We start from the raw sequence: 25,922 nt of genomic DNA, 5'->3' as shown, positions 1-25,922 counted from the left end.
AATAGAGCTGATAAGACTTTGAAATCATGGGTAGCCTATAGACCTGGTTACCTCAAATGCCTTTGGTCAGATGTGTCTCTGAAGGGGTAAGATTCTACTTTTAGATGTATATTAATTTCTTAACTATGATCCTGGGAATTTGTAAGACTAGGTAAAAGACCAAAGTAACAAAAAAGCCCCAAATCCTGGCACAAGAGGACAAGATTCCATTGAAAGGATCTCATGGTCACCCTGTACTACTTTAGGACAACTATAAGTTTTTGCAGGTTCATAGAGCTGGAATAAACTTGACTAAAGCAGAATAATCCTGAACTTCACCCCAGTATTTAATTATGCAAACATTAACAATGGGACCAAAGAAAGCAGTGTATGAGGAACCTCAGATATGCAAACCATATCAGAACTGCAAACATCTCTTTTGTAGGGGTCCACAGTACAATCAGAAAAAAAATGTCCCCATGAAACCATGCTGAACAAAGCCAGCCCATGACCTTTGAGCATGTCTCTGATGTTTCATAGTTATTTGTGGTAAAGTTCTTATCAGTCCAAAGGATCAATGATACTGAAATAGGGCAAAGCTGAAACAGTTAAGACAACGAGTTGTTTTGGATTTGTACGCTTTTGTCTCCATTACCCACTATAAAGGATGGTCTTGATTCCAAATGTAGCCTCCAATAAAGTTAAGACCTCCCCTTTCTTCTGTAATATAATTAAATGCTTTTGATTCAGCTACGAATGCCTGTGAACAAAAGATAGATTTTTCAGGAGTACTTAAGTTGCTAAATCTTCTGGGAGCCAGAAATTTATTGGTAGTGACTAGGATACGAGCCCCTAAATGCTTAAACGTTTTTCTGCTATAAACACAAGTTGTTTTGAAAACTGTACTAAATCCAGTGCTTCCCTTTCCGTCTGTGAAATGTAATTGCTACAGGCTCACTGGAGGGAGGATATTTACTGGGCCACAGTTTAGTAAAGCTTATCTGCACAAACACACAGGTAAATTAAGGTGGTTTGACTTAGAAAAGCAACACCACATTTTGGTTTTGTTGTTACACTTTCAAATAGAAGGTGGACTAATGCTGTGGAATGAGGCCAGTACGTGGCTTATTTTGAAGGTAAAGCAAATTAACAAAACAATGTGAAAAGGAACCAAGAAGCAAAATGGTGGAGGGGGAAATGATGCATTTTGATTTGTGGCAGTTCTGATGGGATAAATTCAGTCCACCTCATCTTATTCTTATAGATTTTAATTTTGCAAAGATGAATAAAGAGTGAAGTTTTCCATCAGGGCATGCTGACAAATTATAACCCTGTGTATCTCTCACCCTGCTTTAACTGCATTTCCAAAATTCCTAGTGTCATCACTTACCCAAACAGACTATATTGCAATACCTGAGATATTGCTTAGTCTTTTTTATAGCTTTAGTTGCTCAATGATCATTTTCCTCTAGCTTGTAAAGATTATCTATGCATTCATATTCCATAATTCTACCTTTCAGAGCTATGAAGAGTTTAATTTTGATTTCTTTGAAACCAACTTCATGAAAACTGTTTGACCATAAAAACTAATTAGCAAAGACTCTTGGTGTTAATCTTGTGCAATAGACTATAGCTGGAGGATGCAAAAAGACCATTTCTTCCATAATAACTGCAGCATTTAATCATCTTAAGCTACACAGCAATGCAAAGGTAATGACATTTTTATTTTATCTTTTTATGATGGGACTCATCAATACCACTATCCATTTTCTTTTTTTTCCCTAACATCTGCTTGCAATATCCAAGCAAAGTCTCTAGAGGATCATACAATCATTTTCAGATGCTAGTACACTGAAAATGAGGATTTTGAGAATCCGAGAAGCATTGATGCCATGCAGTCTAATAATATAAATGTTAGCTGTGCCTTTGAATTATTTGCATTACAGGCAGTTGAGAAAGACCTCCTAAAAATTGGGTGTGGTTTTTGAGCTGAAAAGAAACATAGAATGTCTTGGGTTGGAAGGGACCTAAAACCTGAAATAATTTAGTTATAGCCTCCCTTTTTAGGGGGTTTGCTCCATTTGTGCTAAGTTGATGAACAAACTTTCAAGGAACTTTCGAGAAAGAAAATCTTGGATGAAAAATCTGATACCACACATCCTGAGGGACAAACAATTTTCAGCAGATAATAGCAATGTGATTCCTGGTTGACTTATCCTCTAGGAAAAAGCAAAGTATAATGCTATATCAATCACAATCCTTCTGTGGATTGTAATCCCCTTGGAGACTTAAGGAACTAAAGTTTTTTCACAGCAGTTACCTGAAACTGCCTTGATTGTAAAGACCAGAGCAGCTCAAATCTGCAAACTTTGGTGGCTGCATCAGTACTTCTTAGGGAAAATCCTGAGAAGCTTCACTAGCCATTATGCAACTCCTACATTGCTTGCAATAAATTCTTTTTATTGTTTGATATTTGCAAAGTACCAACAGGGTTCTGCACCAGCAGGTAAAGTCATGAAGAGAAATTCCTTGTCACAAAGAGATTGCCATTTAGATACACAGTGTACTGACAAAGGAGAGTGTAATGGGAAGCAAAGAGTGAGTAGAGTAATTGAATGATGCATTTAAGCATACATTTTGTTATCTCTGTGGGGTTTTATGTTTGTTTTCTTTTTGACTTATTGAATTCGGTGTTCATACTTTTCAATCATTCATTAGCTCAACAGTTCTCTTGTGGTTTGAGTAGATTAGGAAATGAGGACTGGGACAAGCTAAAACTAGGGAAAGGGTGGGTATTTTGTTAAGCAGAGGCAGCTCACTTCACTTCTGGAATACCTCTTGCTGCTTACCCATCAGCATTTACCAGGGATCTGCCTGATGGAGGCTCTGCTCTGCAGAATGGGTTTGTTCTTAATGCCAGGCAGTGCAGCCTTTACAGACCAGGTGGTTTCCTGCAGGCTCTGCAAGTTGCCCAGCCAAAATCCAGCCAACCAAATCACTGGGATTTGGAACATAAAATGAACATAGGCAGAATCTGTCTAATTAACTTGACAAACCATGGAAAATGGGTGATTTTTTTAGCATGTGTCAGTCTATTATTCTGTGAGACAGCAAAATTGAAAGGGTTTAAGGAATTATTTTTTTTTTTACCTTCTCATAGTCAAGACTCAAGGTGGTTTCACATAACTTTAGACCTTTTCTCCATTGTGCAAGAAACAATCTATACAATCAATTTTAAATATCTTCCTTGGAAAAAGTTTGGGGAAAGTGCCTTCTTTTCTCTAAGAAGCACTGAACAGCTATTCCAGATGAGGACATCTGCAGAACTGGTATCAAATATGCAGATACAACACGGTGTTGAGATTTATGGAATGTCTCAATCAATACTCCATGGGAACCATGGGTCAACAAGCATTTCAAGTCCAAAACAATGCCAAACCTAAACAGACCTATTCCAGCAGGTCTATCTATAAATATTCACTAGCAATTTGGAGATGAGATGGTATTTGAAATATGCAATGTTAAGGAAAAAAAAAGCAAAATTTAACATACATTAATAATTTAGAAAATTTCAAGTGTTGAAAGTGGGTAAATTAACAGGTAGACTTTGCAACATGGTGCCCTATTTTAAAGAAAATTAATAGTAAAATGAAGAGGTTGAGTATGCCAAGCTACGATGACCTGACTGTCTCACAGCTAGGACAATCAAATATCTACAAGAATGATTTTATCCCATTTTTTAGCATCTATATAAGTAAAACTTCTCCCAGGCAAGGTAAGCAAAGTTTGGCCATTTCTTCAATATAAAATGCAGAAAAAAAATCTATTTGGAAATCTTACATAGAGAGTCCTAATTAGCCAACCAAGTTGTACTTGTAATATTACATATTACAGTCTCCTGGGACTAAAATCACAGTTCTCTGTGTGTTTGTCCCTTACTGGGAAAAAAATATCCCAACACACCAACCTGACTCTTATAAGTTTTCACCATCCAACTATTAGAATATTGCAATGAAAATAAAATCTTCATGCTAAAAATGGAAGCACAGTGTACATTCAGGGTCTCCAAAAGCTGGCTGAAATCTTGTTAGTCAATATTATTCCTTCCTGCTGGGGCAGAATTCTGTGTAAGCCTTACATCCTCAGAAATGTCAGCTCAGGTTCAGTTCTGACTTTTAAACACCAGTGATGCCCAATCACCTTTCTGCATTGCATTCACAAAGAAAAAAAGTTTTCAGGACAGTACAGGTGATTTAGATACAGCTTAAAATGGAAGACACTGAAGTCACCTCCATTTATATTCGATGCTGATGTAAACCACAGCATGTAACATTTCCAGTTGCTACACACAAATCTGTCTGGACATTTGGTGGACTCTCCTGTCCATGCCTTGTTTCAGGGGCCAATTATCCCCAGCAAGGTGATTGTCATTTTATGCCAAGAGGTCCTCAACTGGTGCATTAGACTGTATAAGTGGGAAAGCATCCACAGATTTAGGATAACTCTGTCCTTTCAACTATTTTTGCAACATTTTATTTCAGATACACCCAGAATTGTAAATCAGTAATGTCAGAACATGCTTATCCTACAGGTTTAGGACTTCTTCTCAAAGGATCAGTTTAATTAAGTGTGGGGGATTTTTTTAAATCTCATTTCATAACACTGAGGGTGTTTTGGGTGGTTTTTTTTGTTTGTTTTTGGTTTTTTGGGTTTTTTTTTCTATGAAGAGTAAAAAAATAACTTCCAAAACAAGTATCTCACATTCTGAAAGCTCTTTTTGGAACATATGGTCTTATCCTTCAGAAATTATGTGTTCTCTTGACACAGGCTGTGACAATCAAGTTGCACATGAAGTACTGCTATATTATAATTACTCAGTTATGCCAGGCTTCTCAACAAAACTTTCCCAGAAGTTCCTGTCACTCAGTTTTTAAAGTGCATTCAGAGGTTTGAAGCTTTAATGAGCCTTGATAGAGTTAAGTAAAGGTCCCACCCAGCCTGTGAAGGAAATCTCGCTCCATGCTGAGCGCCTTGGCAACAGTGAGCCCCAGGCAACAAACACCAAGTCTCAGGCAACTTCCAGAGAATTCAGAAAGCTTCAAGCTAGAAACAAAGTAGCCCATGAAAATGGCATCAACTCACACCCATCTCCCGGGAACAGATGGATCTGTGACATAAAGCTTTGTGAACTGAGAATCGAGCCAGGCTGGAAGCGTGGTACCATGTTACAAACTCTGCTTGCATTTCCTCAACACCTTCCTATAAAAAGACTCATTATTGACATTATGTTAATACATTTCATGAGGGTCACCTCGTAGCCTCTTAACTTAATAATGGAGTGAATTTGGCTGGTGTATTAGCTGGTGCCCATGTGAGTAGCATTTTAAATCTAAATCTGAATTTAGTCCATATGGAATTTGCATCTCTTCCAGATCAATTTTGTGCAACTGCAAACCCAGTGTTTTAAAGAGCTGTGCCCAGTCACTTCTCAGTGAGGTGCACAGTTTCTGATTTTCTCAGCTCTCTCTTTGCCATTCTCTTTCCAAAATCCAATGACTCCTCTCCTAAGCCCGCATAGAAAAAAAAAAAATTACAGTGCTAAGCTGTGACAGCTCACTTCAGCAGAGCAAACAAAGCTACATTAATCATATACATCACCCTAATGAAAAGTAAATACAGTTCAGGGCTGGACATATTCTGAATAAGCCTCTGATCAGAGGTGCTGCCCTGGCCCATGGACTGGAGCTGTAGAAAACAGTCAATCTTCAGCCTGGCATCGCTGCAGACTGGATCCACAGATGGGAGCTCTTCATGGGTCAGCAGCCTCCAAACCTCCCACTTCACAAGATGCAAATAGATCCTCTGAACACACCAAGGAGATTAGCAGAGAAATAATTCCAGCCTGTGGCCAGATATTCATCCTGGGGACCTGCCAGACTTTCTACTCAGCCAATCCATTTTTAAAGACAGCGTCTTATTAGCGCCTTACAGTTCTTGAATTACTTTGTCGAGTCTTTCTAATGAGACAGCAATCTGTCCAAGGGTATTAAGAGAAGTAAATGATAGACCTTTACTTTCTGATTTGATTACACAGGTGTATTCAAAGGTTAGAGGAATGACAGCAGACTGGAAGATAGGAAATCTTACTCGGAGCAGTTGTTGGCTACATTATTTGAGGGAACAGTCTTGCAAATACTAGAATTTTGGCTTTAAAGAGAAAGATGATCTTTTCTCCTATCTCCCCTATCTCCCCTAACAGCGAACAGCTACAGTATATTCACCTTCCTCTTCCACTGAACCCCAGTACAACCTTCAGTCTTACATTATAGAACTTTCTGTATTCATATTCAATCTAAACAAATTCAAACTGTCTGCATCAGCTTTTTCTCCTATTTGCATTTTACTGACCTCTAATTAAACCAGTACATCAAGGTGCAATTCTTAACATATATTTCTAGTTCTGCTTCCTAACATACAAGCAGTATGATAAATACTCCAAGAAAGGTAATTTTGTATTTTATTAATAACTAATGCTCAAAATGACACAACACATTTTCCCTTTACCATAGCCCTCAATTCATATGCCTCACTTTTGCCAAATGGTTTGCCAAGTGTTACCACACAATGGGTCACGTTCATCACTACAGTGATGTATTATTTCAAGCAAATGAAAACTGTAATCTCAGTCTCTCTGAAATAATGGCAAAGACAAAAGTGAAACTTTCTCCCTTAACTCCACTTGTCTCCAATATGGAACCTGTTCCATGGGAACCCTGATGCATAAGTTCCCTTTGAGTCAGCAGTGAAAACAGACAGGAATGATTCATATCTCTCCAATATGGAACTGTGGGATGAATCCCTTCACCTGAGAAGGTGGAGAGCTCAAGCTTGGCTTGCTTCAAAGCCAAGTAGGCATAACACAAACACCAGTTATGAATCATGCAAGTGGGGAACCACAGAAACTCAACGTTTCCTACGGAAATGAGGCGGTTCGCATTTTCACTTCCATACCAGAAAGTTTAGAATTTATATTTAAATTTTTTATTGCATGCATTTCCTGTCTTCTTTTTTAGGTAGTTTTTTTCTGTGTATACCTCCCATAGAAAAACCCAGTTAGAAACCTCCATTCATAGTTAAATTGCAAAGCAAAAAACATTTTCAAAGCAACCCTTTTATGTAAAGCACAACAGAAAGGATATACTGAAAATGAGAAGCTTCTACCAGAAAAGCATGATGAGGACCTTAGTTTTAATTCCTCATGTATGGTTTGGGTCGCGACTTTCAAGAACAAGGTCTTGTCTGCAAGGATTGTGCATTTGGGTCATAGCCACGAGGCATCATGGTAAAAGCAGTACACCCTGTCCAGGTTGCCACTGCAGGAGCATCCCAGTATCCTCCAGCAGCCTCCCTAAGACACAGCAGGCTAGGTTCCTTTGGTCTGTGGAGATGGGGATTTGTGAAAATAAACTGTAAAATCATTCCCAGCTGGCAATTTTCCTCTAGCATCAGAAGTGCATCCAACATGCAAGGATTGGATGCGCTTTATTTCTATTTCTTTTTTGTCTTTCAGTGTAGAACTCTGTGTTTCCTGAACTTGAGCTCTTCCCCAGCAAACTCCCATCAGCTGAGCAGTATCATGTGGCTGCCCTTCTCCCCAGCTCCCTGGTCATGGGAGCACAAGTCACAGGTTATAACATTAATTGGTGCAGCCTCTGCCCAAGCCTACAAGATTCACACAAGCTCTGGAAGAAAGAAACCATGCCAAAGAAAGAAATCTCTCTGTGCCACATCCCTTTGATGCCCTCCACCAATCCAGCAACTTTTCAGTAATAACATATTGTGCGCAGACACAAAACCCCACACTTTAAATAATAGTCTTGTTACAAATTTGTAAATATAAGTAAAGAGCAATAATACCTCCCTTCACTGCTTGTTTTTGGAACAGCTGCTGTCACTGTTGCAGACCATCTGCAGACAGGAAGGTAACTTAGCAAATACTTCCAAAATCCTTCTGCTTAATGAGCAGGTAAGGAGTGACAATCAAAAGCAGAGCTGCAGCAAGAGATGCTTGTGCTTCTCTGTTCGCACACTTTTAGCTCTTAAGGCTAATTTAAAGCTTTTGTTGATGAATTTGACCTGGGCTGGTTAAAGCCAACACGGCTCAACTGCCCTGCTGCTTGTGCAAGCATTTCCATAAGCACCAGAGGGATGCAGTCTAACTCAATCACTCTCTCTTCAGCCTTTAAAATAAGTGGTTTTATTTTTAAATATGAAGATCAGTCATTTGCTCCATCTGATGATCCCTCTCAGAAGATCTAAATTCACTGCTTGGCTTACTACCGAGCTCTCCTGAGTTCACCCTCCGGATTCTGAGGCAGGGCAAGAAAGACATCCTGGTGGTTTTGCAAGGAATGAGACACAGACAAGCTCAAGGAAAGGAAAAGGGCTGGGATGTGTAGAAAAGTGCTTGTTGTATGGGCAGCAGGAGGCAGCTCCAGGCGTGGGAGGTGAGAGAAGGCAGCACGCTGGGAGTGGGAGAAGGCTACAAAGAAAGTCAGCTTTGAGAGAAGAGAGTGAGGAACATAAGGAATATCACAGTGTGTGGGATGAGATGAGAACAGGGATGTAGGTTTTTGGAGAACTTTAAAACAATTATAGGTTTTTACCATGGGAGGTTCTGTTTGACTAGATCAGAGCACTTGCTTCCTTGTTACGTGCCTTGAATTGAAGCTTTCTTTGAAAGAGCTTGCTAACACTATTCCATACTTTCAATTAACATTTTATTTAAATGCTTTAAGATAGTTTCTAGATATATTAAAGGCTTACTGATGAAATCTTGAATGTAATTTACATATCTAAGTCACATTTGCATTCAATAACAAGACAGCTTTCCAGTATGGAGCATGCCATCAATAGCCCCCTTTTACTAGCATCTTGCTGAATTTCCCTAGCTGCAGCCTTCATTTCAAATTCAAAAGGTTACAGATTTAACTGGAGGGGTAAAGAAAAAAAAAAGAGATAGTGATATCATCAATGATAGTCATCTTTTCCAAATATTAAGGGCATGCATTGTAAAGTACCATTTAAACATGTACGTAGTTCTTTCACCACTTGGACATATCCTCAGGAGTTTCTCAGGAGACACAAGCCTATTTTTTATTTTAATATTCTTTGCCATTAAAAAGAAGAGGAGAAAGTGTTCATACCTTTCCTACAAATAAAGCACACAGTGTCAGTATCTTTCCACAGTACCTCTGCATACTTCCTTGTGGGATTTTTCATTATAAAATCATATCTCAGTTATCAAGTCTCAGCACCATAAAGCACATATGGGATGTGTGATAAAAGCCCTTTTTTCTTTTCTTTTAAATTTTTTTTCAATCAGGAAACAGTGGTAAAAGAGACTGGTGGTGAGGCAGATTTTTTAGGAAAGCACATTTTGAGAATGTCTACATGTAATGAAGTCTAAAAAACCTGGTGTGAGAAGCAAGTGATGAGTGATGCATTGATGCCTGAGAGCAGCAGCCCACTGGTGAGAGCGTTGCACAGGCAGTACTGGACAGAGGAAAATCATGTGCAACTGCCTCTAGTTACTCTGAGATGTTCTCACACAGCAGAATATTATCAAAGATGGGTTTGATGGAGGTTTTGGGCTTTTTGTTTTGTCTTTTGTGTCCTTTTCTCATATTACTGTGATTTTTCTCATCTTAGACTTGATGCTTCACCATAAGATTTATAGAGACCATAAATCCTATAAGCCTCCAGAAGGTCAGAAGAGACCAGCTTTGATGAATGCAGAATATGGGGCAGGGGGAGAATTTGTGGCCTTTCCTTATTTATTGGTAGTCTTTATTTCCTTATTTATTGCTTTTGTGGACTCCAGATACAATTCTTTAAATCTGTGCTTTGTCTTGCAGAATTAATAAATTAATACAAAACTAAATTTATGAGAGGAAATATGCTTTTTGATTTTTCAGTTAATCCAAAGAAGGCATCACAGCTGAAAGTCAGAAGAAAACTGGACATTCCTGTCTCTTGAGAAGGTAGAATAGGAGGGGTTATAAAAGCCATAAAAGCACAGAAAACAAGGATGAAAAGCATTGCTTTATTCTCTAAAAAGAGGTTTGGGATGGAGTTGAGAATATTTTCATCAGATATTTCTTTCCAAGACTGCTTGGAAAGACTGTTTTGCACTGCAGATGCCAGATAATTCCAGATGAGACAAACCACTGCCTTTCTCCTGAACAACACCTCTTACACTGCTGTAAAGATAAACAGCTCCTGCCCCGTTTTCTGTTATCCAGAACCATTAACAAAGCCCCACAGCACTCTACAAGCTAATAAAATATCCCCTACTTCAGATAAAAGATTGAAAATCTCCTAGAAAACAGCAACCAAATTCACATGCCAGACTTTCAACATCTGCCTGAGCTTAGAATTCTTTTTCAAATGGATGAATAACTAAAAATGTCTGCTATGTCCCTGGCACAGTAAGATGAATTCAGGGTGGGAATTTTTTTCGATTTTTGTCACATTACCTGATGGAGCTGCTGAAGGAAGTCAATCACTCACAAGACAAAATGGAAGGCAGAAGAAATGAGGTTGAGTCTCTGGCTGCCTCGCTCTAACTACACAGCACCACGAGGAAGTACAGCTGACAAAGGTTTTCTCAGCTCTTTAAAGAAACTTTTAATTTATTTTTTTTTAATCTCCTCAAGTCCTTACCATTCATCAGAAATGTTTGGGTTTTTTTTTACAGAAAGACTTCAAGCAATCAGTCTAAAACTCCTGCATTAATTCTGAGAGGTTCAGAGACTGGAGAAGTACCGGGGTTGTGGCACGAGTTCACACATAGCTCCACCAAATCAATAACCCCTTTAAACCACATTGCTCTTTTTCACCTTGCAAGTTTTGAAAGAGAAGACATAAGTTGCTGCTTTAACTGAATGTTTTTCTCATACGATTTTTTTTTCCTATTTCTGCATGTGCTGCATTATCCCAAGGGATTCTGTGGGGTTTTTTTTCCCTGCTCCAGCTACAGAACTGTTATTTCCAGAGGCATTCTTCATAACACAGAGGGAAAGCATCAGCACTACATCATTTCTATAGGAGAAAGCTAATAAGAAATGCCAATTAAAAGTTTCTGCTACTGTACATTCCATTCATAGTGGAATGAATACTGTCTTTGGAAATAGAAGGCAGCTGCCATACACAGCTCTGGACACGATAGTGCAGCTCCTCTGAAGAATAGGTCATGGGGGGAAATCAATAAATAAAGTACCTTCATCATTAATCATTTTCTGACTTTTTAAATCAGCCAGATAATTTACAAGTTATCCACCAAGTTTCTTTTCTTTTCTAGTGCTCAGCTTGCAGCCCATGCTTTGGTTGCACGAGTTTTTGCTGATACCAGGACCGGCTGCAGCACTGAGCCCAGAGCTCCTCTGGGGTCACAGGGGCAATATCTGTTCTGTTATTAGAGAAATTACTCAGGGCAATTTCACAGTTCAGCAAAACAGACTTATTGCTTGCATGCACTGTGTGTGCATGTCTTAACAAGCACTTGAAGTTTTTCTACCTTTGTTCCTTTGTGCAAACATTCATCCTTAGCAGCATTAGAAATGTTAGTGAGTATGGCTTCTTTTCCTACTTTAACAAGGAATTACTACCTTGCATATAATAAGGTTTCTGAGGAGTTGGACTTCCCCTCTCTTCTATAAATTCAGAGACAAAAAAGTAAACTCTACGCTTAAGAGAAAAACAACAAAAAAAGCAACAGGTGTTTTTTTAGTAACCCGATTACTTTTATTATTACATTCTGACTATTCAGTGTTAGCAGCAACCATCTCTTCTTGCAGACTTCTTTCCAAATTCAATTGCTCCATCCCTGTTATCTCTCGAGAAATAAATAGGGGCAGGACCAGGGAAGAGCAATGCTATTTCTGCGATATTTTATTTTACTTATTCTCAATGAAAATGAGAAGGTCTTTTTTACAGCTGCACAGCCTGTAATGTCAGATCCAAGCAATCAGCTAAAAAAAAACCCCAACAACTCACAGTCACTTTGCAGGTTTGAAATAAAAAAAAATGAAAAAATAAAAGAAAAAAGAGAAAGAAATCAATTCATGTTGTCAGAGCCTATCTAGAGTCATATTGTCTCCAGCCATTGATAGAAAATGAGAACATCTGGGGATTCAATTACTCATGACATGAATAATAATATTTCATTTTTGTTAAATGAAACTTTATAGTTGCAGGAACTTCTGCTTACTGCTCCATGCAATCCTGGAATGAAATCTGCCAGCAACAAGCCACAGTTTCTTTGGCATCCATGAGCACATCAGTGCAGGTGCATCTGTATCCCCAAAAGAAAACTAAAAAAAAGAAAGCAAATTTTGAACAGCTAGTTAAAAGGTAGGCTTCTGAGCTTCAAGCACAGAAGGTTTCCTAAATGTCACAGACACCTTTTAAGATCTTGAATTAATAGCCTGGTTCAGAAAAGCACATTTATCCTTTGAACCAAAGTCAGTGGCACCTGTAGTTGTCCAGTATATTCAATTAGCCAAAACTATTCCCCTAAATAGTATTGGAGTCATTTAGGGCCTTCTTTTAAGCTTCCAGTTTATGACTCTCAGTTTATGTTTCAAGAGGATGCCAGCAAAACTGAGTTGCTATGTGTTTATTCTTCTTTCTTGATCGAGTAGAGCTGTCTATAGTCTTAGTGGCAATGCTGGGACCAAATCAAAGGATATTCATATCACCACAATGAGTAAGCAGCAACACTCATGCTGAAATTGCACTGACTTGTGCAATCACTTTGATATCAGCAGGACTGTTCTCCAAAATTAAGTGTGTGAGCCTTGTGGCATTTGTATCTAAAAGTTCAGAAGCAAAATATACAGAAAGGGCTGAAAGATCTCTGCTTGTAGGGTTGGGGCTTTTTTGTGTCAGGTACAGCCTAGTGTTGTTTTTCTCTTTTTCTTTCTTTCTTTCTTTCTTTCTTTCTTTCTTTCTTTCTTTCTTTCTTTCTTTCTTTCTTTCTTTCTTCATGGGCATTCATTAAGGTTAGATTACAGCAAAAAGCCATGATTTGCATCCAGTTTACATCACAGCTTTGCAGAGCCTTAAACATTCCCTGCACAAAATCATGCTGGAGCTCTAAAAGTTACAAAGGGTCTGGATGAAAAATATTTTCCATTACAGCCTGGAGATGAGAAGCACCACGCTGGCACTTTGCTACTGTAGAAGTGCTGTGTAGGGCACAACTTGCAAAATGCTCTGGGAGAATGTACACAGGAAAGTGGGGTAGGTCCTCTGTGGCTCCAAACTGGCAAAACCTCCCTGCCAGTAAGAGAATTACAGTGGTGAGACACTGCTCCCAACACGGGAGTTTGGGGCTCCAGGTCTGCTGCTGACCACAGGAAAACTTTAGGGGCTGCCTGCTTCCAGTGGGAAGATATAACCAGAAAAATGGGTATCACCTCACAGAAGCAATCTCAAGTCAGCATCCTCAAAAAATAAAAAAAACAACAGGCAGCACTTACTGCTTGCAGGTCTCGTGTCTGGCTTTATGCAACATTTCTATTCCCCCTGCGCTCGTTGCCTTTTAAAAATGTGTAACATTTATGGACTCCAGTAAAAATGTTTTTAATATAATGTAGATGAAGTATAAAGTGTTAACCTTGAACACCAGGGAATGCGTTAGGGTTTTTTTTTTCTAAACCTTTTTCAATAATTTACTGAGAATTGTCTAAGATTTGCTTTTAGTTTATAGCAAATCTTTTGGAAACATTCAAATAGTCGCAATTTTTGTAAATGCTACAATAGCAGTGATTTCATAAATAAAAGCAATGCTCAGAAGGCAGAGAATGTTGAAGAGAGCTTTAAACCAGAGTCTCTGCTGTCTTAGGGAGAGCAGTGTGGGTTTCCTGATATTGCTCCATCCATGTCTCTTGCTACTGCTCTTCTGGGACCAATGGCAAGGATGGTGCTAGGAATTCTGTATATAAGCAGTTCATTCCTAACTATTTATAAAACATATGATATAATACTCTATATAATATATGACACATGCCTTGTTCATACTACAGCAAAGGTACTAAGATAGAGCTTCTCTGCCGTGTTACCAAATCTCCACTTCAGTTGCTGGTTTGCTTGTGCAGAACCTGATGTGTTCTTCACTTCTCCTTTCCCCCAGAAATTTATATTTACATGTACAGTTATTCCCACAAGTCACACTGAATTTCTAAGTAACATTATTCTGATGGTTTTAAGGGCTAAAAACACACTTAAGCAAAGGATACATCCACCTGCAATGGTGCCTTTCTCTCATTCAAATTTCTTTTGAAAGGCTTATTTTTTGTTCAAACCCAAGAAATACCATACTTGTGTCAGTCAAATGTTCTCCACAGGCTAATGTAAATTTAACTTAAACCAGAAAGATATTGCAGTGCTATAAGTGGGACAGATAATGAACCTAAATAACTGCTCAATCTTGTTAGTGTGGCCCTCATACACCTTCTGTGTTTCTTCAAGCCCTGCTGCTTAGCATTCATGCTGCCTGATTTGAGACTAAAATTAGATTATAGGAATGCGTGCTTTTTACAAGAGGTCTTCTATTTGTTCCATAAAGTATTTAGTACTCTTTAGGCACTGTATAAATAAAAATAATCACGATCTTGGAATTCACCTTCAGGAATGGAAATGAAGAGATCTAAGTCCCTTCATTTCTACTGCACGTTATCCTCATTGGGCACGTTTAGCAACGCTTTGTAAAACTACTTAAAAAGATGCTTGGAAGTCTGGTTAAGGTGAATAACAGAAAAAAATAAAAAAGAGAAGGGAATATGTCTCTAGTTTTAGATCTTCACAATAGGGAATAAAAACAAAAGCTCTACCAGACTTTTAAGATAAAAATCTGCTGTCAAATTCATTAACGTTTTTGAGATATGCCTACAGTTGCTGGGTAAAAATGGTTGTGGGTTCCAAACCAGGACTCTGAGTAAAATCACTTACACTCAGTTATAAGATTCAAAGGCTATGTGTAATTATGAACCCTTTCAGGGCTGCTGTGATTTCTGAGGGCTCTGCACTGTGAGAAGAGTTTCTGCATTCTGGGTCAGAGCTGTATCAAGTCCAACAATGATGTCTGTCTGACTTTCCCCCCTCCTTCCCAGGAGCTATATTTAGGACTTAAGTACGAAATATTGAAAGTTTTTTTGAGGTTAAGCATGCCAATGTCCTCAAAACTCCAGCAGGCATCAGCTTACGTCACTTGGCACTTTAACACTTATAAAAGTCTGGCTGCTCACCTTAAATTAAAGCTATCATCAGGTGAAACATTTAGTCTGTTCTTATTCCCCCAGGCTCCATTTACAGGCAATGGAGAAAGAAAAACAATTCCCAAGGTTATTCACCTTGCCCTGAGATGAAGCACCTATTTTTCTCCATTTCTCCCCTGGTTCTTTTGACAGAGGACTTTTGTGATAGCTAAATTTAGGCAATACAAATCCTGCCATTGGTATGTTCGTAATTTTTGAATGAGAGTCATCAGTAAGCACATATGGATAATCACCTCTATGCTCCTTAGGCTCCTCTTAAGATTTTAAAAATATCTCTTTAGAAAGGGATCAGATTGCACATAAGTGTGTTTTAAGATTATCATTAGCTGTAAAAAACATATTTCAAAATGGCTGTAAAACAACAACAAAAAGAGGCATGCCAACAGCAACTGCAAGAAATAGCTCCATGTTGCATTTTAAGGATACTGAAGCTTTACTTAGGAAAAATAAAAATCAAAATAGTAAAGAGACCTCATGCATGATTTCCTCAAAACCTCCAGATTCGCTTGTAATAACATCAAACTTGTTACCATCCCAAATAATTACTGTACTTTATATTCCAGTCCCTCAAAGACCAAGCACCATCAGGGCATTTCTCTACAGCACATACAATAGAATATAGACAGTCCTGCTTCCAGTACAGAAAAGCAGCTCAAAGGTTAGATGAAAGAAGCAACTCTTCAAAATGAGCATCTGAGGCAAAGAAAAAGGTCAAACATCAGATTCTTTTTTTTTTTTTTTTAAATAAAGACCTGATTAGTTAAATTCAAGTCTCCTCATTTCAAAATAAGTACTTTCTTTAGAAAATAGCAGGCATCCAAATTATGGAAAATCTGATCTTTAAGACAGTTGACTTGAGAACATTTAAATATCGAGGGCTGGAATCTTCTTTTCTTTTTAACGATGAGGTTTAGGAAAAGATAGAAGATGATATCATTTCCAAAAACTAGCTCTGGATTGCTGCATATAGTTTGACATTCAAGATATTTTAATATTATCAGCTAGCACTGCCTGCCATCCGGGATGAGCAATGTTTTCTTGACCAATTATTTATATGCCTCTAAAACAAGAGTGAGTTTTGAGAAAGGATTTATTCTAAGGTGGAAAGCAAAACTTCTCCATTAGAAGACAGGATCACAAATGGACTATGCCAAATACCTGCTTTATGTAAGGGAGAATAAAGCTTCAGTAAATGTTATGTGAGGGTATGGAAAATTCTGTCATAGTTTGGCAGAGACATGCCTGGCGTAGGCGGGTGGGCATTCAAGCCTGACATAACTGGCAAAGCAGCAGTGGTGACATGAGAGGACATGAAAACATGAGGGGTGAAAGGTATGACCTGGTGTTCTCAGAAGGAGAGAAGTTGCTTGCCAGAATATCTCAGCTGGGAGGGAACCAAAAGTGCAAACACAGAAGGCAACCCCAGCTCCCTCCGTCTGTGCAAACCCAGTGAAGACAGCAGCTGAGGTGTCAGGCTGGTCTTTAGACCATGCCCCTATTACTGTCAGGAAAAAATCCTTTTCATTTCATAGTAATTAAAATGCTCATAGATGTTTTATTAACTCACTCTACAGAGCCACATAGATTTTATAATTCATCCAAGCACTTACAAGTAGTTACTTGTGTTAGGCTGTCAAGACAGAAATGATTCAAAACCTTGTGTACCGAGCTTCTTGGAAGACATATCATTCCCTAACACAATGGTATTAGAAAGACTGCTGACAGATAGTGATCAAGAGATTTCATTTTGCTTGTCATATGGTGGGTTGTCAATTCTTCTTTTTGCTTTAGATAAAAGCTTAGTTGCATTAGATTTCAATAATGGTGAAGTTGCAGGTTAACATTTTTCAAAAGCACCAAAGTGACTTCAGCTCTTAAATTCTATTTTCAAAATGCTGTAGATACCTGAGAACAGAAGTCTCTGCAGTAAATGGAACTGAGACATTATTAAAGAAATTTATGAAATGGTGGGGAATAAAACCCCAACTCAAGAGGGCCAAAGTTTGTACCCTACTCCAAAAAGGTTTAAAATACATTAAGCTTATAGATGACTAAAATTCAAGGACAAGCCAAAAATTTACATTTCCATTTTGAACATACTTGCTTGTTTTAACACCAATGTATCCACTGCAGATTTCCTCCCACAGTTCTAAAAAAATTTCTAAATGACAATTTAAAGATGGCCTTCACCTCAAAATACAAGATTCCCTGAGTTTTGCTCAAGATTTAAGCAGGTGATTCAGTGATATTTCTACAAAGTTTCCCATTAAAAATATATATGCAAACTATTAGTTTGATTTTTCCCCTTTATTTTAACAGCTTAGAGGAGGAAGTGGCCATTTAAACTTTACTCCCCCCTTGAGTGAAATGAAAAATTGAACCAGTACATAAAAGTGGAAAAGTAGCCCAGATTTCCCTTCTGTTAATACTAACCTAGTATTAAGCAAATAAATAATCCATGCGGTTAGTCTATATTTAAAATATTTGTTCTTCTTTAAATATAAAGTAACTTCCACAGAAACAAACAGAAGTGGCTAGAGACTGAAATCATTCCTTTGAAACTGAAGCTGAGTATTTTCTCCTTTAAGCTCCAAACATCATCTCCCTCATGCCCATAGGGCTTCACACTGTGCTCCAGGACTCCATTCATTCCCTGCTCTCCTCCACTGCTGGGCTCAGAGGCTGGCCCAGGAAAGGCTAGTTACAAGCTCAGCTTCCCCAAGATTTTTATAAGTTTATCTCCATTCATTGATTGTAATTTTTTAAATGGTGAATTTCTCAAGTTAAACTGCATTTTTTCTAATACTTTTGGTTTGCTGTTATTGCAGGTACTGACTATGTAATGTTGAGAGCAAACACATTTGAAACACAACTGCCATAGCAGCTATAGAGCATCTAAAAGGAAAAAAAATAGGCCAGACCTTTATTAAATTTTAAAAGTATGCCTTCACTACACTCTTGTAAAGATCCAAATAGGGTATTCAAATCTCCAGAGATCACCAGTATAATTTCTTTATCATGTTCCATTTAAAATTTAATTATGTAGTCTACAACAAGAAGTATCTGAGTACTTTAAATAGGTCATGCAATGAACAACTTAATATTATTGTAAAGTTTTCCTTGTGAAGATCTCTTCTTTGATGTGCTGTTGCACACAGAAAGCCTTTCTTCGAAAAAACAATATACATTCATAGCTATAATAATGTCATTTAATATAAAAATTGTAAAGCTTCTTTATCACATTTAAAGTCTGAATTTTCAATTCATTCTCTAGCCTGAGCTTCCTGAAATCATCAGAAATAACTGGTAAATTAGAACTGACACAATATAATTGTACTGAATATTTCTATATCTTTCTACAGGCAAAGTTAATCTATTATCTTTCCTACTAAATGATGTCCACCAACTCACATTTTTCTATTTTTGCCTATCAGTGATACACATACTTCAGTGGCAAGAGGAGGGTGATTTCTTCTTCCTTTAAATATAATCATTAGAGAACCATCAGCAGTGTTTAATGGAAAATGAATATATTAAAAAGCCACACTTACCAAGACACTGTCATATTTGGTTTTTTTTTTTTTAAATGCACATATGTAACCTCTCTTGGTTACTACTGAGATGAGAAAATATTCAAAATATACTCCTCTGTACTTCTAACTAATTACAGGGCTTTATGAGAGTGATTCCCTAATTCCACCTCTTTAACTGAACTATGAAAAAATCAGAAGGGGTTTTTGAGGCTTTTTTAAATGACAACAACAACAATAAATAATTAATGCCACCAGTGCCTAAACTTTCTTGACAGCCAGACAAAATATTCCAAGTACAGAAACATCTGTTCACACTTAGGCCACTTGCAGTGAAAACCAGGTTTGTGAGTGCATGAAAATGATTTGATCAATCCTGGCCACAAATATATTCAAGAGTAATCACTGCTCTGGGAAAAGGCATTGTGTTTGCTTGAACAAAGAAGAGTTGGATTTCTGGTGCTACAGGGGAATTGCTGTGCCCCACTGGACAAAATACAGTGATGGGAATCCCAGCAATGATGGGAAAGTGGTTATTAATTTTGTCATTTCAAGGTGCAACACCTGAAATTTTATATGTTGTAAAGTGGTTTCAGGGTGAAGGTGGAAGAAGATGTGGGGAAATTAGACTATTTCACTGTTATGAATTAATAATAGCAAAATGAGTCACTTGACGTTTGAAAGAAGAACAAAAAATATTAGATTACTACATCACAACATAAGATTAAAAACCCCAAGGAGCTGTTTGCTTACAGAAATTAGGAACAGGTGAATCCTGGAGAAGAGTGGAGGACAAGCCAACCTGTGCCTAGCTGGAAACATTTGTTTTAAATAATGACAAGATCATTTGGTTTAATATTTATAACACAATTACAATGCCTAGTGCACATTGCTGGTATAATCTGATTTTACTTGTGACATCTTACTGCAGTTGAAAGTAAAGCCTTGTGGTAATAATTCAAAAAGCACATTTAGACAATCATTAATGGCAAGTACGAAACGGGATGTTTATTCAAGCACTTATGTGTCTCATTTTAACTTTAATTTGAAGTGGAATTCATTTCTGCAGTGTAAGAACTCCATGTTTCCAGTATATTAGTCCTATAATACCTCACCAAGTGCAGTGAAACTGGAATTTTTTTTTTCTTTTTTTGGTATATATGTGCGTGTATGAAGAAATGCAATTATTTTTCAAGGAAGATGAACAAAATCTTTGGTGTCTGGTAGGTCTGATCAGTGGTCAGCTCTTCAAACACATGGCAAAATTTCACCAGCATATTTACTTGCACAACCACGGAGGCCAAGAAAAAGATATGTATCTATTAAATGAACAAATCATATAAATCACATTAATTTGTACACACAGAAAGGGATACATTACACAGGAAGAATTCATCATATAAAATGAAAATATGTTTTTACAGTTTATCAATATAAAAAAAGTGAACTATATACACCACACACCCTCCAAAGAAAGATAGATATTTTTTCTCTGCCTTAGAATCAGAAGCATCTTGCATGTATTATCATGCTTAAAGAAAACTGTTCTTCCTGTTGAAATATTCTTTTTATATTATATGTTGTTTGAACTAGAACACTGCTTTAATCAGAGGATAGCAAAACCCCCCAAAAGCATAACCCCACTAAAACCCCTTGCACCTCAGAGTGCAAAACCAGTGGCAGAAGGTACAAGAGGGCTGAGAGCATCTTTTTTTAACTCACCAGGCATTGCTGACAGATTACCATATCAGACTTTTTTGTTTCCCTTCTCTCCACCCTTTTCTCCATCTGCATGATTACAGCATTTTATTGCATTCTCTGACAATATGTAGACAGGTCTCTCTTCAAAAACCTCTATCACAGCCTGGGAGTCTTGTCTACTTCTATTATTTTATGAACAGCTTTATCAGCATAGAAGAATTTGGTCTAAGCTGCTTTCCTGCTTTCCAAATGAAAATGCCTTAAGATCACAGCTTTTTTTTTCCTCCTACCTCCAAGTTTCCCTCCTCTCATCCCTCAGGTGAGATGTAAAGCACAAGCCAAACCACCTGCCACGGGTATAATTGCACAGCTGGAAGGAAGCCACAGCTGGGATTTTTCTCATCAGGTGCACGACTGTGCTGAGCCTCAAAGCAACTTCAACCCGTCGCTTTAAGCTGTGTGGGCTTGGCTGTGCCAGTATTTCAGTGTCATTCGTCTGTCTGTGGCATGCAGGGAGAGTTCTCCTCTCTGCACCCCCTGTTCTCAGTATCCCAGCAGTTTTCCCCAGGAAAAGGATCATGTTCTGCCTCCAAAGGTCGTGCTTCTTTCAGCACCTTCCAGACATTGACACACAGATGCAGTTTAGAGCAACTTGCTTACCTTGGTAATGTTCCAGATAACTCTGTGGCAGTCTCTCTGAAAGACACAAAGGGAGGGAAACTTAGTTTGTGTTTTAAACAGCTATAAAATTTTAAAGATGCTTTTGTAGTGCTTGTGTTTTATAGGAGTGCAGACACACAGCCACAGCTCCGTACGCAAACGCGTCACTGGCGGATGCGGTGCCCCCCTGATCATATACAAAAGAATGTGAAAAAGCAGATGATGGAGTGTGATCTAAGGATCTATCAGAATCGAGTTCTCCGTGGTACAATTACTCATTTTTTAAAGCATAAAATTATCACTATTTCAAATGCCAGCACTGCATGATCTTACATAGACAAAACGTAGCACTGGGCCAATTTTCCAGTGGAAAATGTTCCCTTTTATTTCAGTGCTGCAGCAAAAGCAAGGCATTAGACAGTTCTACAATCAGGTTGTGCACTGAGAAAATACCATGTTAATGTTAAATCTTCTTATGCTGGTCCTAAACAACAGCTATTTTCCAAATGTGTGACTTTCCATCCAATTTACTTGTCTGAAACACTTTTGTGGGTGTGCAATTTGTTTGAGGGAAACTGAGTGCAAGACAGTGAAAGTGGGCTAATGTAGTGGTACGTCACATTAAGGTACAATTAAATACATTATCATTACTTATGTACACAGGCCTTAAAATACATCACAGATTTATCACCACTGCATGTCCTTGCTTCCCTCCCCAGTAAATTTGCCTAGACCTTATCCAAGAATCAGGAAAATAGCTGGATAGCTCCATTTCTCATTTCTCTCTCATACACAGGACAATAAAACAGCAAGAAGGCATAAGAGGCTTCATTGTCTGAGACTTGACCAGATGCCTATCTCATTGCACAGTCTTCTTATCCAGTTACAAAATTTATATCCAATATATAGATTTTCTGCATGAAAGGTACCTGGTTAGTTCATACCCTGTTTGCTTCAGCTGAGATAGAAACTGCAATATTTCACATCTGTAGATGGAACTTAGGGTATGGAACAATTCTCAACATAATATTTTCTTATTATTTACAGCAGAGAAAATCCTTCCATCCACTTTTACAGTTGGAGGGGAATCTTTTTTTGTAAGGGGAGGTGGTAGTAATTAAGATAGGTCCCAAAATCTTCCTTGCCTAAGCAATTTCCAAAACTATTGACTTAGTGATCTCTTTGTAGTGAAACAGCCCTCTATATTTTTGTTTTAAGAGTATGAACCTTATATATACACATTGAACCCCAAAGGCTAATTTATTTATGAATCCAAAGGAAAAACAATAAAGAAATAAAGTTTTGAAGGCTCTTCTAGAGTTTCCCCATGTTTTGAAGTCACTTGATGGGGCAACTACAGAGTTAATACATTAAAACCACAATAATTCAGAGCTCCTCTTCAGGAGATCTTTTTAGATCTTTCTAGCATTTTTTAGCACTCCATGAAATATGAGCAGCTATGAGGGTCTAATTTTTTTTAATTATACTTTTTAAAATTTATTGGACATCCCACAGTAACACCCTTTTTCCCTTAATGGTTACACAGACAGTTGCAGCCTCCATTACAGTGTCAGAGCAAATGAAATGGTCCCTCTGAACACACACAGCTTTGCATTTTCAGAGTCTCTGTCTCCAAGCTGTGCAGTTTACTGGGCACAGAAGGTTGCCTTAAACCTCCCAGTGCTTTGCTTCAAAAGGCACAGATCAGAACTGTGTTCAGTGGTTGCAAAGAAGATTAGGCAAGAAATAAATAATGGCTCACATCCTTTTCTTGCATGCACCATTCAGCAACAGTCCAGCAGATATTTAAGGCCCCTCAGAAAAAACCAGTTCCTACTCCAGCTAAGGCAGACAGGTGCATATTTAGCAGGTGTCTGTGATGAACAAAGTCCATGGTGTAAATGACATCAAAGGTGAGAGCCAGGAGAAAGAGCAAGCAGATGTAAAAAGATAAGAAAACGAAATTAGAGTAGAGCAACATAGACTCCATTTCTATGGGGTTATTTGATACAGCTATACATTTTAGGCATTTTATTTTCATTAAACTACTGCACATTGGTATCACACCACCCTATTTTCCACGCCCTACTCATGACTTATACACTTCAAAGAATTAATATATTTTTTTCTAACCTACCAAAGAACCAAATCACTAAATGGTTCCAACAGTCAGGACATTTCCTCCTTCCACTGTTTATCCCAGACATCACCTCTTTTCATTGAATTTTTTTTTTAAGGAAATAACCTGGATCTGGGCATCTCTTTGTTTCTTCTTCCAAAGGGGCTCCGTAGCCTTTAGCTACCCATTACTGTTCCAATAACAGAATGGCACAAACCTTATTGCTTTAGGGTATGGCAGCACATTTTATAAAATAACAGTTGCTCATTCAGCTTAAAAAGACAACCAAGATCATGGGTGGGTGCTGCAGGAAGCATCAAAAAGCAGAATCATGTAGGATTAAAAGAGGGTGTTAAACTGGAACCACACTCTCAGTTTCTGAGCAACGCAGTGACTGATTGGTGCATCTAAATTTCTAAAGATTTTAATTCTTGTTAAATAACTGTCTCTGCAAAGGATGTTAGCATTGTGGAAACAATTATTAAATAGTCGATGCAGTGGTAAAAAAATCTGAATGTGATCAGAATGTTAAAGACACTGCAGGTCCTTAACATACATTTTTAATATAATTAATTTTGTTGTAAATTTCACATTTGATCAGATCAAATTCCATTTTTGAGCAAAAATATGTAAGGTAATGGGTTTTGAAATACAGAACCAACTCAAATAAAACTCAAAGTCACAATAAAAGTCTGATTAGTTCCTAACTATCCAAAGATTTCACTGCTTCTCATCAACTCAGTAAACACTTCTACCATAAAAACAAATTAACCCCACGTTAGATTATGAAACTAAAAATATTATTTCCCAGAAAGCAAACACAATTATCCCCACCATGCCATTGAAAATAAATGATACATGGACTGCTGGAGATAGTTAATGTCCATGGTAAGTGCTCCTATAAATATCAGGAATTGAAACACCACTCTATAAATATATTTCATGGGAGTTTAAAAAAGAAAATCTTTTGGAGCAAATTACTCATCAAGAAAACCCTTAAAGTTTGTTTAAAGATAATAGATACTCATGCTGTAGTCATTCAAGAAACTGAAACTAGACCTGCACAACCAATTTTCAGACCCCTAGTACTCCCCAATGACACACACAATAAATATAACTCACAATTTACTGTATCTACAGGAAGCAAAAAAATATTGGATGAAAACAAGAAGATAATACTCAAAGGGGGAATGAATATAAGATCATGTATTTTTACATTCTGCCAGAGATATGAAAGGATGACCTTGAAAAAGAGTGAGGATGGAAACCTGAATTCTTTGTCAGAGCTGCCCTGAATTCCATTGAAATCAGCCCCAATGCCAATGAGATGAGCTGATGCTCAACAGTGCTAAGGCAAGGAGAGGACCTGGCTGAAGACCCTGGCAAAGCTGTGATGAGCAAGGTGGCGTTATGGAAGAGCAGGGCAGCATTTCCAGGAAGGTCATGTACCATTTCTAAGCATTTTGTGTTCAGCTGCAAAGGACAGATTTGGGACAACACGATCTGTACATATGAATATAGGTGCTGTTGAAACCAGGAGGGTGCTGGGTGGGAGGTCTGCACCCCAAGATATTGCACCCTCCCTTGGGGACCTCCAAAGAAGCAAAGTTACAAATTGCTTCTGAGACCTGTGAGGAGGTTTGTCCTACTGCAGGAGCTCTGCACTCTCGAGAGGACCATGTAGCTCTTCCCAAAGCCCAGAGAGCCAGTGTGGGTGAGCAAGCACCACACACGCATTTTGTCATTTCTCTCTACAGGCTGAGAAATCCTGCCTGTAGGATTGGAGTAGGATGTATACCAAAGCAGAAAAGTATAAATATTTTAGTCAAAACCTTACAGTGAAGTGGAAGTGGGAAGATCTGCATAAAGATCAGCAAACAGACTTTACTGCCTAATAGTTCTGTTTAAAAAGAGTTGTTCAGAAAAACTCTTCATAATATCTGGAAAGTGTTGTGTTTATATTAAATGTTTTGTTCACTGAGCAATCATATGGTACTCTGCTCTCTGAGGCTGACTGGCAGCTGTTGTTACCCACCTACATGCAGGATTTGGTACAAAACAGCTCTGAAGTTTGCAACTCAACATTTTGCAGTTTGCCCAGAGAAGCTGTGGCTGTCCCATCCCTGGAAGTGTGGCAAGGCCAGACTGGATGGGGCTTGGAGCAACTTGGTCTAATGGAAGGTGTCCCTGCCTGTGGCAGGAGGCTTGGAATGAGATGATCTTTTAGCTCCCTCCCAACCCAAACCATTTGATGATTTTTGCTGTGTTTCTGCAGCAAGGTAAACTGAGGCACAAGAGTCAGGGCAGGTTTTAAAGGGCAGCTGAGGTCATCTGGGCTAAATGCATGCCAGTAACCTGAGCAAGTACTGAGTTCAGACCATACAAGTCAAGACTACATTTGTAAGTCTTCTTTTAGTTCTGCAGGATCATGACCCTTAGTGATTTGGAAGCTTTAGGTCTCCACAGAGAACAACTTTTGTTCTGAAAAGGAAAGCATATGGATTCTAGCTAAGCAATCTGTCAGGGTGCTGGGGAAGATGCAAAAAAAGGCAACAACACATTCCTGCAATCGTGTTACCGTTCTTCCTTCTT

The 25,922-nt window shown here is 38.2% G+C and overlaps 1 protein-coding gene across 2 annotated transcripts in view; it reads right to left on the bottom strand.

Moving 5' to 3' along the window:
* The window catches only part of CELF2 (CUGBP Elav-like family member 2), a 547,089-nt gene that overhangs the window by 286,782 nt on the left and 234,385 nt on the right, over positions 1–25,922 (bottom strand). For both annotated transcript variants that reach the window (XM_039730885.1, XM_039730881.1), the window contains exon 2: positions 21,212–21,247. Coding sequence is in view for 1 of the 2 variants with exons in the window: in XM_039730881.1 (XP_039586815.1) it covers positions 21,212–21,247 (36 nt within the window). In the remaining variant the exon portion in view is untranslated. The remainder of the gene's footprint in view (positions 1–21,211; positions 21,248–25,922) is intronic.

The sequence above is a fragment of the Passer montanus genome, unplaced genomic scaffold, assembly GCF_014805655.1.
Source record: "Passer montanus isolate IOZ18808 unplaced genomic scaffold, ASM1480565v1 scaffold74, whole genome shotgun sequence".
NCBI classification, from domain to species: Eukaryota; Metazoa; Chordata; class Aves; order Passeriformes; family Passeridae; genus Passer; species Passer montanus.
Note: the sequence above shows the minus strand (reverse complement) of the source record. Positions and strands in the feature narration are given on the sequence as shown.